This window comes from Macaca fascicularis, chromosome 1 (genome assembly GCF_037993035.2).
Source record: "Macaca fascicularis isolate 582-1 chromosome 1, T2T-MFA8v1.1".
Lineage (NCBI taxonomy): Eukaryota > Metazoa > Chordata > Mammalia > Primates > Cercopithecidae > Macaca > Macaca fascicularis.
Genome location: NC_088375.1, coordinates 139,980,603 through 139,994,280, shown reverse-complemented (window position 1 = coordinate 139,994,280; position 13,678 = coordinate 139,980,603). Strand labels below are relative to the sequence as shown.

Below are 13,678 nucleotides of genomic sequence, written 5' to 3'. Positions count from 1 at the left end.
GGCAGATCAGTTGAAGTCAGGAGTTTGAGACCAGCCTGGCCAACATGGTGAAACCCTGTCTCTACTAAAAATACAAAAATTAGCCAGGTGTGGTGGCATGTGCACGTGATCTCAGCTGCTCAGGAGGCTGATACAGGAGAATGTGGGAGGCAGAGGTTGCAGTGAACTGATTGCGCCACTGCACTCCAGCCTGGGCAACAGAGCGAGAACCCAGGAGGTGGAGCTTGCAGTGAGCTGAGGTTGTGCCACTGCACTCCAGCCTGGGCGACAGAGCAAGACTCGTCTCAAAAAAAAAAAAAAATTCTGTTTTGTTTGAATGTATGAAATTTTATATTTGTATATAATTTGTATGTTTACTTTCATGTTTTATCTGTTGTGTTTATTTGCTCTTGTATTTTTTATGGTTTCATATTCAATTTTGAAATTATTTTTCTTTCTAAATTTCTAATTATTTTGTTACTACATTTGTAAGTTTAAAAAATATTGTTTTATGCTGTGAGTGTGTGTCTAGCATTGGCTTCTTGTACTTCTTTTAGAGACAAGCTCTCACTGTGTTCTCCCGATTGGAATGCAGTGGCTATTAACAGGGGCAATCATAGCTCCCTGCAGCCTTGAAGTCCTGGCCTCAAGTGATTCTCTAGCCTCAAGCCTCCCAAATAGCTGGGATTACAGGCACACACCACTGTGCCTGGCTAGCATTGCTTCTTAATTTCTTCTGGATTATTTTGATATCATAGTTTACAGTTTTTATATCTTGTAGGAATGTGTTTCTCACATGCTTTCATTGTCTGTAGGAATGTTATTTTTATTCTTGTATTTTTTCTTACAATGTTGTAAAAGATTTAACTTTGACACTATTCCATTGTTTGCTTTTCTTTTGTTGTCTGAAATTAGTTTTTTCAACTTTTAGAAGAGCAAGTTTGAGTTAGGATAACTTTTCTAATTTATGCTCTACAGCACCCTCTTCCCTTGTTTTCATGAAGTGTTTGAAAATACTGTTTACTATCTGAGATCTCTAGGCTGTTTCTTTCTTTCACTTTGTTCCTGTGGTCTCACATTATGGTCTGTTCCCTGCAGTTTCTCTTCACAGGAGGCTCTGTTCTGAAAGGGAGCTTTAACTGGTTAATGTTGAGTCTTCAAGGGTCCAGGCTGCTCCACCCCCAATAGACCTTTACCTTGAACTCCTTGCGCTTGCTTATAGTGCTGTTTGTTGGACTGTGTGGAACACCTCCCAGTTTCAGCTGCTGCTCTCACATTGGTGCTTTAAGCTTTCCAGTGAGTTCTTGTAGTGATGTAGGGATCTTCCCCAAGTGCATAAGATACCCTATTACTTCACTCTGCTACCTTTCAGGTCTTGTAGCTGTTGGTAGGTTGTTACCTCCTATTCATATTTTGGAATTTGTAGAAATACTTTGTCGTCTAATTTTCTAGTTTTCTGTATGTATTGTCCATGGGTTTTGGGTTTTTTTTTTTTTTTTTTTTTTGAGACGGAGTCTCGCTCTGTCGCCCAGGCTGGAGTGCAGTGGCACGATCTCAGCTCACTGCAAGCTCCGCCTCCCGGGTTCATGCCATTCTCCTGCCTCAGCCTCCCGAGTAGCTGGGACTACAGGCGTCCGCCACATCGCCCGGCTAATTTTTTGTATTTTTTAGTAGAGACGGGGTTTCACCGTGTTAGCCAGGATGGTCTCGATCTCCTGACCTCGTGATCCACCCGTCTCGGCCTCCCAAAGTGCTGGGATCACAGGCTTGAGCCACTGCGCCCGGCCTGGGTTTTGGGTTTTACTATCCTAGTTGCTCAGTCAGGTTTTTTTCTTGGGAGTTGGAAGATGGGTTCAGGGAACTTCAAAATAATCCCATTCATCTCAAATCACTAGAATGAAGATAGAATTTTAAATAAATGCCAGTAGGATAATTGGTTAGCCATTGGAAACGCGATAAAATGAGATCTGCATCTCATACCATATGTAAGGATAAATCCATTAAAGTATACAAGCGCCGAAGAAAAACATGGGTGGATTCCTCTGTAACCTGGGTGTAGGGAAAGCTTTTGTGTGACTCAAAAATCCAGGTGCAACAAAAGAAAATATTGACACATTTGACTATATAAAATTAAAAAGCTTCTGTGTGGTAAAAACCCACCATAACAAAAGACAAATGACAAACTTATAGAACATGTCTGTAATATATATCACAGATAAAGGGCTAATAAATATATAAATGATTCTTAAACATGTGATTACCTCACTTAAAATAAGAGAAATGCGAATTTAATCTATACTAAGATACTGTTTCACATATTACATTGGCAAAAACTTAAAATGTAACAATATACTTTATTGGTGGGGCTGTAAAGAAACTGGAACTCTCTTACAATCCTGGTGGTAATGCAGAGGTACAGCCTTTGTGGGGGGGAGTTTGACTATAGCTAACAAAACTGCGTATGCATTTGTGTATTGATTCAGCAGTCCCACTGAGGATACAGCTCTGAAAGTGTGCAAATACAGATGTGTGAGATTATTTATTGGAGCATTGCTTGTTGTTACAAACTATTGGAGACAACCTAAATGCCCATACATAAGAGGTGGTTGAGTAAACTATGGTACTTACACACAATGGAGTGTTATAGAGCTGTGAAGAAAAATAAAGATGCTTTCTACGGACTGATAGAAAGTGATTTCTAGGAAACATTAAGTGAAAAGTACAAAAGACTATGTATGCTATCTTTTATGTAAGAAAGAAGGGAAAATCAAATAAAGATGTGATTTGCTCATTTTGTACAAAAAGAAACAAGATGGATAAATAAGGAAATTATGAAACGGGTCACTTAGAGGGTATGAATAAGAACAAGGTCAAAAGGAAGGGGTGATTGAACAGGGTAAGAGGATATTTTTGGGATAATCAGAGAAATTGGAATAAGGTCTGATTGGTTTTAGTATTCTATCCATGTTAATTTCATGATTTTGATAATTGTACTGTAGTTATGTAAGAGAAAGTCTTTTTAGAATATAAACACTGAAGTATTTAGAAGTAACTTAATCTCAGATGGCTCAGGAAAAAATGCATGTGTGTGTATATATAGAGAAAAGAAGAATAAAGCAGATTTGGTAGAACATTAATTGGGAAATCTAGATGGAAGGCTTAGAGAATTCTGTGTATTATTCTAGCAGATTTTTGGTATGTTTGCGATCATATCAGAATTAAAAGTTTATTTTAAAAATACTGTGCAATTGCTATAAGCCATTTTCCCAGAATTCCCTCTGTAAGATGACTTATGTGGCTCTTCTGCCTTTTTTCTAAAGAACTTCCATATTCTTATGGAACACTATTTTATAGTTGTTGTGGAGGCATCAATTTTATGAGTGTAGTGAATCTTATAAACAAGTTACGAAATATGCTTTAGTTATCAACTCTTGCATTGGTATTGTATATAATTTTTAAAATGGTCTTTACATTAAAAAACGGTTTAGATGTATTTAGGAGGTATAAGTGCAGATTTCTTATATGCATGTATTACATAGTAGTGAAGTCTGGCCTTTTGGTGTACCCATCACCAGAATAGTGAACATTCTATCCAATAGGTAATTTTTCAACCCTCACCCCGCCATCTTCCCACCTTTTGTAATCTGCAGTGTTTGTTATTCCACTCTGTATGTCTATGTGTACACATCGTTAAGCTCCCACTTATAAGTGAGAACATTTGATATTTGACTTTCTTGAAGTTATTTCATGGGATAATGCCCTCCAGTTCTGTCCATATAAGATGGTATCTCATTGTGGCTTTAGTTTGCATTTCTCTGATGATTAGTGATGTTGAACATTTTTTCATGTTTTTGGCTCCTTGTATGTCTTCTTTTGAAAAATGTCTCTTCATGTTCTTTACTCACTGTTTAATAGGGTTACTTGTATTTTCTTGTTGAGCTGAGTTCCTTGTATATTCTGGATATTAGCCCTTTATTGGATGCATAGTTTGCAAATATTTTTTGCCATTCTGTAGGTTGTCTTTTGCTATGTAGCAGCTTTTTAGTTTAAGTCTCATTTGTCTGTTGTTGTTTTTGTTGTGCTTGGTTTTGAGACTTGGTTTTAAATTCTTTGCCTAGGCCAATGTCTGGAAGAGTTTTCTCTTGTTTTATAAACAAGTTATGAAATGTGCTTATCAGCTTCTGGTATTTGTGAAGTTTTAGGTCTTATGGTAAGGTCATTAATCCATCTTGCGTTAATTTTTGTATGTGGTGAGAGGTAGGGGTCCAGTTTCGTTCTTCTGCATATGGCTATCTAATTTTCCCAGCACTGTTTATTGAATGGGGTGTCCTTTCCCCAGTGCATATTTTTGTCGACTTTGTAGAAGATCAGTTGGTTGTAGGTATGTGGCTTTATTTCTGGGTTCTGTATTCTGTTTGTATAGAAATTTTAGAATTAGCATGTTGGGATTTTGGTGGAGATTGCTTCTAATATATAGATCACTTTCTAATATTGGTTATATTGCCCTCTTTTTTTTTGGATCAGTCTTGCCTTGAGCTTATAAAATGTGTTAATTTTTCCAAAAATTAAACTTTTAGTGTAGTTTTCTCTCTACACTACACTTCTTTCTTTCTTTTTATTTCATTATTTTTTGCTTCTATCTGTATTTTTATATTTTTCGGCTGGGCGCGGAGGCTCACACCTGTAATCCCAGCACTTTGGGAGGCCGAGGTGGGCAGACCGTGAGCTCAAGAAATCAAAACGTGGTGAAACCTTGTCTCTACTAAAAATACAAAAATTAGCTGGGCGTGGTGGTGCGCACCTGTAGTCTGAGCTACTTGGGAGGCTGAGGCAGGAGAATTGCTTGAACCTGGGAGGCGGAGGTTGCAGTGAGCCAAGATCATGCCACTGTGCTCCAGCCTGGGTGGCAGAGTGAGACTCCATCTCAAAAAAAAAAAAAGAAAAAAAAAAGGAGTCCACTATGTTGCCCAGACTGGTCTCAAACTACTGGACTCAAGCAGTTCTCCTGCCTTGGCCTTCTAAAGTGCTGTGATTACAGTGCACCTGACCATTTTCATTTATTTTAAATTATTTTAGACACTGGATAACATGCTGAACCTTCTTTTTTAATATATGCATTTAAGGTTATAAAGTTCTTTGTGAACACTGCTTTAGTTGGAGTCTGCAGGTTTTTCGTTATATAAACCTTTAAATTTGGTAAGTCTGTTGTTACATATATTATTCATTTCTAAATATTTTCTGATTTCTTTGACCCAGGACTTTTTACCACCCCAAAGTTCAGTGTTTTCAACGATTATCTTTTACCTTCAATTCTGTGGGTGGCTGGGCAGTTCCTCTGCTGGTTTTGTCTAGGTTCACTTGTAAGACTATTGATTTCTTTTTTCCATTATTTCATTTTTTGTTGGGAACAGGCCCCCAAATCTGGCCATAAACTGGTCCCAAAACTGGCCATAAACAAAATCTCTGCAGTACTATGACATGTTCGTGATGGCCATGATGCCCATGTTGAAGGTTGTGGGTTTACCGGAATGAGGGCAAGGAATACCTGGCCCACCCAGGGCAGAAAACTGCTTAAGGCATTCTTAAACCCCAAACAATAGCATGAGCCATCTGTGCCTTAAGAACATGTTCCTGCTGCAGATAACTAGCCAGACCCATCCCTTTTTTTGGCCCATCCCTTTATTTCCTGTAAGAAATGCTTTTAGTTAATCTATAATCTATAGAAACAATGCTTATCACTGGCTTGCTGTCAATAAATGTGTGAGTAAATCTCTGTTTGGGGCTCAGCTCTGAAGGCTGTGAGACCCCTGATTTCCCACTCCACACCCTATATTTCTCTGTGTGTGTCTTTAATTCCTCTAGTGCTGCTGGGTTTGGGTCTCCACGACTGAGCTGATCTCGGCAAGTGGCGCCCATACATGGGGCTCGAACCCAGGTTGAAGGGTCACTGAGCAACAGTTAGAGAACGTGGAACTAAGCTGGAGGACATCCGAGTACTCTTAAGCAATCCCGTGGTAAGAATGGGAGCTCAGAAGCATCAGGGTAACATTGGGACAAGTGTGGGCTCTGGTTTGTTCCACCTTGGAACCTTTTCACACTGATGAGGAGGAGGAAGGAGAGTATAACGAAGTAACAGAGCAGGTCTGTTTGCCAGCTAAAGCTAAAGCGGCAAAGGAGGAAGAGATTCATTCCTACCTTTCTGCACCCCCTCCTTATTTTGAAGAAAAAGAGTGGCCTTACCCTCCAGATCTTTCTTTTCCAGAGGACACTGTGCGAAAAGTAGTTGCCCCAGTGACTGTTCAAGCAGCGCCTCGAGCGACTGCTCTCGGTTCCATTCAGGCAGGAATTCAGCAAGCTAGAGGAGAGGGTGATTTAGAGGCTTGGCAGTTGCCTGTTAGAATACACGCCGCAGATCAACAGGGAAATATTCTAGCTACATTTGAGCTTTTTCCTTTTAAATTACTCAAAGAATTTAAACAAGCTAGTAATCGATATGGACCAGGTTCTCCTTTTGTAATGGGACTGTTAAAGAATGTTGCTGTTTCCAGTTGGATGATTCCTACTGACTGGGACGCTCTTACTCGAGCTTGTCTAACTCCTGCTCATTTATTACAATTTAAAACTTGGTGGGCAAATGAAGCTTCCATTCAGGCTGCTCGCAACACCCAGGCCCAACCTCAAATTAATATAACTGCAGACCAACTTTTGGGGATCGGCGGCTGGTCTGGTTTAGATGCACAAGTGGTTATGCAGAATGATGCCATAGAGCAGCTTAGGGGAGTGTGCATTAGAGCTTGGGAAAAAAATCACTTCAGGTGGAGAACAATACCCTTTAGTGCTGTAAAACAGAGACCAAAAGAACCATACATGGATTTTATAGCTCGGTTACAGGAGTCTCTTAAAAAGGTGATTGCAGATTCAGCTGCTCAGGATATAGTGTTGTGATTTTTAGCTTTCGGCAATGCTAATCCCGAGTGCCAGGCTGCTCTGCGACCTATTAGAGGGAAATCACATTTAGTTGATTATATCAAGGCCTGTGACGGTATTGGAGGTAATCTGCATAAGGCTACTCTGCTAGCCCGGGAAATGGCAGGACTGAGAGTGGGTAAAGGAAATACTCTGTTTCCTGGAGCTTGTTTTAACTGTGGGAAGCATGGTCAGACTAAAAAAGAATGTAGAAAAAACCAGCGAGTCAGGCCACCAGATAGGGGAGAAAAGAAAATTGCTAAGCCTGAAATATGTACAAAATATAAAAAAGGAAAACATTGGGCTAATCAGTGTCACTCTAAGTTTGATAAAGATGGGAACACGATTTTGGGAAATGCCATGAGGGCCCGTCGCGGGCCCCATTCCAAATGGGGGCATTTCTGGCTCAACCATTCCCTCACCCTTGCACAATGTCTGTCCCCCGCCACAGCCGGTAGTGCCGCAGTAGATTTATGCTGCACAAAAGCTGTGAGCCTTCTGCCTGGGGAACCCCCGCAAAAGGTCCCAACAGGAGTCTGTGGACCCTTGTCAGCATGGACGATAGGATTACTTCTAGGAAGGTCTAGTTTAAATTTAAAAGGAGTACAAATACATACAGGAGTCATTGATTCAGATTACAATGGGGAAATTCAAATTGTTATATCTACTTCTGTTTCCTGGAAAGCAGAGCCAGGAGAGCGTGTAGCACAGCTCCTGATTGTGCCATATGTGGAAATGGGGACAAGTGAAATTAAACGAACAGGAGGATTTGGAAGCACAAATAAACAAGGCAAAGCAGCTTATTGAGTGAAACAATTACTAATAAATGTCCTACCTGTGAAATAACTATTCAGGGAAAAAAATTTAAAGGTTTGGTAGGTATAGGAGCAGACATTTCAATCATTTCTCTACAGCACTGGCCGTCTGTGTGGCCAATTCAACCCACTCAATTTAACATAGTTGGAGTTGGTGAAGCCCTTGGAGTATATCAAAGTAGTGATATTTTGCATTGTGAAGGGCCCGATGGACAACCTGGGACTATTCAACCAATTATAACTTCTGTACCTGTAAATCTATGGGGAAGAGATTTATTACAACAATGGGGAGCACAAGTTCTAATTCCAGAGCAGTTATACAGCCCTCACAGTCAATGTCTGATGGATGAAATCAAGTATGTCCCTGGTATGGGACTAGGAAAAATTTGCAAGATTTGAAGGAACCTCTTTAAGTGGAAAGACAAAGTTCCTATGAAGGTTTAGGATATCATTTTTAATGGCAGCCATTGTTAAGTCTCCAGAATGTATACCTTTAAAATGGTTAATAGGTAAGCCAATTTGGATAGAACAATGGCAACTAAGTCAAAAGAAACTGGAAGCTTTAGAGGACTTCGTTAATGAACAGTAAGAAAAAGGACACATAACTCCAACATTTTCCCCTTGGAATTCTCCAGTTTTCATAATTAAGGAAAAAAATCAGGTAAATGGAGAATGTTAACTGATTTAAGAGCCATTAATTCAGTTATATAACCTAGGGGAGCATTGCAGCCAGGATTGCCTTCTCCTGCTATGATTCCAAAAAATTGGGCTTTAATAGTCATAGATTTAAAAGACTGTTTCTTTACTCTCACCTTAGCTGAGCAGGACTGTGAACGGTTTGCATTTACAATTCCTGCAATAAACAACCTACAGCCTGCTAAGCGTTTTCGTTGGAAAGTGTTGCCACAAGAAGACATGTTAAACAGTCCAACAATTTGCCAGACTTATGTAGGGCAAGCAATTGAACCTACTGGTAAAAAATTTTCACAGTGTGACATTAGTCATTATATGGACAATATACTTTGTGCCGCCCCTACTTGAGAAGTATTACTCCAATGTTATGATCACTTGCAAAATTCAGTTTCTGGCGCTGGTTTCATTATGCTCCTGACAAAATTCAGACTACTACTCCTTACTCCTACTTGGGAACCTTAGTAAATGACATTGCCATTCTGCCACAGAAAGTAGCCATATGTAGGGATCAATTGAAAACATTAAATGACTTGCAAAAATTACTAGGGGACGTTAATTGGATACGACCTGCTCTAGGCATTCCTACCTATGCCGTGAGTAATCTATTTTCTATCCTTAGAGGAGATCCTAGTCTCACTAGCCCTCGGCAATTAACAAAAGAGGCTGAGGCAGAGCTGCAGCTAATCGAAAAGCAAGTCCATAAAACTCAAATAAATAGAATAGATCCAGAGAAGACTCTAGATTTGCTAATATTTCCAACTCAGCATTCACCTACTGGTGTTACTATCCAAGAGCAGGACTTAGTAGAGTGGCTTTTTCTTCCACATGCTAATTCACGGACTCTAACTCCTTATTTGGATCAAATCACTACTATGATAGGAAATGGGAGAATTTGGATTGTTAAATTACATGGATATGATCCTGGAAAAATTATCATCCCTCTCACGAAGGCACAAATACAGCAAGCTTTTATAAATAGTCTTACTTGGCAAACCCATTTAGCTGACTTTGTGTGTATTCTTGATGATCATTTTCCTAAAATGAAACCGTTTCAATTTTTGAAATGAACTAATTGGATCCTCCCTAGAATAACTAAATTTAAACCAATTGAAGGTGCTGAGAATGTTTTTACAGATGGGTCTAGTAATGGTAAAGCTTCTTATTCTGGATCAAAAGGCAAAGTTTTCCAGATGCCGTATACTTCAGCTCAGAAAGCGGAGCTTATAGCTGTAATTGAGATATTGACTGCTTTTAATATGCCTATTAATGGGATTTTTGATTCTTCATATGTGGTTCATTCCACACAATTAATTGAAAATGCTCAGTTATGATTTTTTTCTGCCCATGTTAAACGTCACCTTTTGCAGTGTTTTGCAGTGATGGGCATTCCAGCTTCTATTAAAACAGATAATGCACCAGGCTATACTAGCCAAGCTCTAGCTACATTTTTCTCTATATGGAATATTAAACACATCACTGGTATCCCATATAATTCTCAAGGACAAGCCATAGTGAAGAGAATGAATCTCTCCCAGAAACAGCAGTTGCAAAAGCAGAGGAGGCGGTAAACAGGGACTGTGGGACAACCCATATAAAATTGAATCTAGCATTATTAACTTTAAATTTTTTTAGTCTGCCTAAAGGCTAGGTGCTATGAGCAGCTGAACAGCAGCTGCAGAAATCAACTGCAAAGACAGAAGCAGAACAACTGGTTTGGTGGAGAGATCTGATAACAAAAAGTTGGGAAATAGGTAAAATAATAACTTGGGGTAGAGGTTATGCTTGTGTTTCTCCAGGACCGAATGAACAGCCAATTCGGATACCATAAAGACACTTGAAACCTTATCATGAGCCAGATGCTGAGGAAGAGATTCCGGGAGGATCCCAAGGACCCCCCAGTTGCAGCCATGTTGAGACTGATGCTGAGGAGGACCCCAACTGTCATGAGCAGCACCCGTCAAACATGGCCATCTACTTGGGGACAGATCAAGAAGCTGTCACAGATGGCAGAAGAAAACCTGAGGAAAGCAGGACAACCAGTCACAATGAGTTATTTAATGGTAGCTATGATAGTGGTGATCACCATTGCTGTGAGTATTCCTTCAACAAGGGCTGACACAGAGAACAATTATACTTATTGGGCATATTTATCAATCTTGGCTGGCAGTAATGCCAGGAGATAATTGCTCTATGGCACAGTTACACATACTTTCTGATCTCAGTATTTACCATAATGAATCTGCTCCTATAATTGAGGCATACCACCCTCAAAAACCTATTTGTGAACAAAATTGAACCTGGCCAGAAAAAATGAACGTACTTGTTTAGGAAGATTGCATTGCAGAGCAGGCAGAGGTGCTGTGCAGTGATTCCTATGGAATCATTATTGATTGGTCCCCTAAGGGGATGTTTAGCTTAAATTGCACCTCTCAGTCTGTGTGCCACAGCTACACTATGTTCAGCTGGTCTGAACAAAACGGTCAGATGGTAGAAATTGTAAGAAGTATGACAAGAGTTCCTATTATCTGGAAACGTGGCAGTATAGTGGCACCTCAACCTCAAATGATATGGCCCACTGTAGGAGCTAAACATAAGGATTTGTGGAAACTATTAATGGCTCTGAATAAGATGAAAATTTGGCAAGGAATAAAAAAGCATCTAGAAGGACACTCTACAAACTTGTCTTTGGATATTGCAAAATTAAAAGAACAAATATTTAAAGCATCCCAGGCACACCTGACCTTAATGCTAGGAACTGGAGTGCTTGAAGGAGCTGCAGGCAGATTAGCAGCTAGTAACCCATTAAAATGGATAAAAACACTTGGAAGCTCTGTGATTTCAACCATGATTGTGCTTTTAATCTCTGTTTGTCTTTGTATAGTCTGCAGATGCTGATCTGGACTCCTGCAAGAAGTAGCTCACCATGACAAAGCTGCCTTTGCTTTTATCACTTTGCAAAACAAATAAGGGGGACATGTTGGGAACAGCCTCCTCCCCCCGCCCCCGCCAATATCTGGCCATAAACTGGCCCCAAAACTGGCCATAAACAAAATCTCTGCAGCACTGTAGCATGTTCGTGATGGCCATGATGCCCATGCTGAAGGTTGTGGGTTTACCAGAATGAGGGCAAGGAACACCTGGCCTACCCAGGGCGGAAAACCGCTTAAGGCATTCTTAAACCACAAACAATAGCATGAGCAATCTGTGCCTTAAGAACATGCTCCTGCTGCAGATAACTAGCCAGAGCCCATCTCTTTGTTTTGGCCCATCCCTTTATTTCCTGTAAGAAATGCTTTTAGTTAATTTATAATCTGTGAAAAAATGCTTATCACTGGCTTGCTGTCAATAAATATGTGGGTAAATCTCTGTTTGGGGCTGTCAGCTCTGAAGGCTGTGAGACCCCTGATTTCCCATTCCACACCCTGTATTTCTGTGTGTGTGTCTTTAATTCCTCTAGCGCCACTGGGTTAGGGTCTCCACGACTGAGCTAATCTCAGCAATTTTTACCCCTTCTAGTAGTTTCCTGTTAGTTGTTCTCTCTCTTTTTTCTTTTACAACTTACCCTAGAATTTTTAACATGGGTTTCACTTTTTTTCAAGTCTGAACATTAATCAGTAATACTTTTTTTTCTTCTTCTTCTTTTTTAAAATTATACTTTAAGTTCTAGGGTACATGTGCATAACGTGCAGGTTTGTTACATATGTATACTTGTGCCATGTTGGTGTGCTGCACCCATCAACTCGTCAGCACCCATCAACTCGTCATTTACATCAGGTATAACTCCCAATGCAATCCTTCCCCCCTCCCCCCTCCCCATGATAGGCCCCGGTGTGTGATGTTCCCCTTCCCGAGTCCAAGTGATCTCATTGTTCAGTTCCCACCTATGAGTGAGAACATGTGTTTGGTTTTCTGTTCTTGCAATAGTTTGCTCAGAATGATGGTTTCCAGCTACATCCATGTCCCTAGAAAGACACAAACTCATCCTTTTTTATGGCTGCATAGTATTCCATGGTGTATATGTGCCACATTTTCTTAATCCAGTCGTCACTGATGGACATTTGGGTTGATTCCAAGTCTTTGCTATTGTGAATAGTGCTGCAATAAACATACGTGTGCATGTGTCTTTATAGCAGCATGATTTATAATCTTTTGGGTATATACCCAGTAATGGGATGGCTGGGTCATATGATACTTCTAGTTCTAGATCCTTGAGGAATCGCCATCCTGTTTTCCATAATGGTTGAGCTAGTTTACAATCTCACCAACTGTGTAAAAGTGTTCCTATTTCTCCACATCCTCTCCAGCACCTGTTGTTTCCTGACTTTTTAATGATTGCCATTCTAACTGGTGTGAGATGGTATCTCATTTTGGTTTTGATTTGCATTTCTCTGATGGCCAGTGATGATGAGCATTTTTTCATGTGTCTGTTGGCTGTATGAATGTCCTCTTTTGAGAAATGTCTATTCATATCCTTTGCCCACTTTTTGATGGGGTTGTTTGTTTTTTTCTTGTAAATTTGTTTGAGTTCTTTGTAGGTTCTGGATATTAGCCCTTTGATGAATAGATTGCAAAAATTTTCTCCCATTCTGTAGGTTGCCTGTTCACTCTGATGGTAGTTTCTTTTGCTGTGCAGAAGCTCTTTAATTTAATTAGATCCCATTTGTCAATTTTGGCTTTTGTTGCCATTGCTTTTGGTGTTTTAGACATGAAGTCCTTGCCCATGCCTATGTCCTGAATGATATTACCTAGGTTTTCTTCTAGGATTTTTATGGTATTAGGTCTAATTAAGTCTCTAATCCATCTTGAATTAATTTTCGTATAAGGAGTAAGGAAAGGATCCAGTTTCAGCTTTCTACTTATGGCTAGCCAATTATCCCAGCACCATTTATTAAATAGGGAATCCTTTCCCCATTTCTTGTTTTTCTCAGGTTTATCAAAGATCAGATGGCTGTAGATGTGTGGTATTATTTCTGAGGACTCTGTTCTGTTCCATTGGTCTATATCTCTGTTTTGGTACCAGTACCATGCTATTTTGGTTACTGTAGCCTTGTAGTATAGTTTGAAGTCAGGTAGCGTGATGCCTCCAGCTTTGTTCTTTTGACTTAGGATTGTCTTGGAGATGCGGGCTCTTTTTTGGTTCCATATGAACTTTAAAGCATTTTTTTCCAATTCTGTGAAGAAACTCATTGGTAGCCTGATGGGGATGTCATTGAATCTATAAATTA

The 13,678-nt window shown here is 39.9% G+C and overlaps 1 protein-coding gene and 1 long non-coding RNA gene across 5 annotated transcripts in view; both read left to right on the top strand.

Annotated features, from left to right (window-relative positions):
- The window catches only part of ABCD3 (ATP binding cassette subfamily D member 3), a 101,363-nt gene that overhangs the window by 20,576 nt on the left and 67,109 nt on the right, over window positions 1-13,678 (top strand). Inside the window, exon 1 of one of the 4 annotated variants that reach the window (XM_005542671.5) lies at window positions 10,631-12,227. The exons of the other annotated variants lie outside the window; for them this stretch is intronic. Coding sequence (XP_005542728.3) covers window positions 12,154-12,227 — 74 coding nt within the window. The 5' untranslated portion in view covers window positions 10,631-12,153. Of the gene's footprint in view, window positions 1-10,630; window positions 12,228-13,678 lie in introns of those variants that run through there. 4 annotated transcript variants of the gene reach the window in all.
- LOC141407657 (uncharacterized) lies at window positions 10,290-11,878 on the top strand. The gene is made up of 2 exons (XR_012417528.1): window positions 10,290-10,543; window positions 11,335-11,878. It is a non-coding gene; the product is annotated as an uncharacterized lncRNA (long non-coding RNA).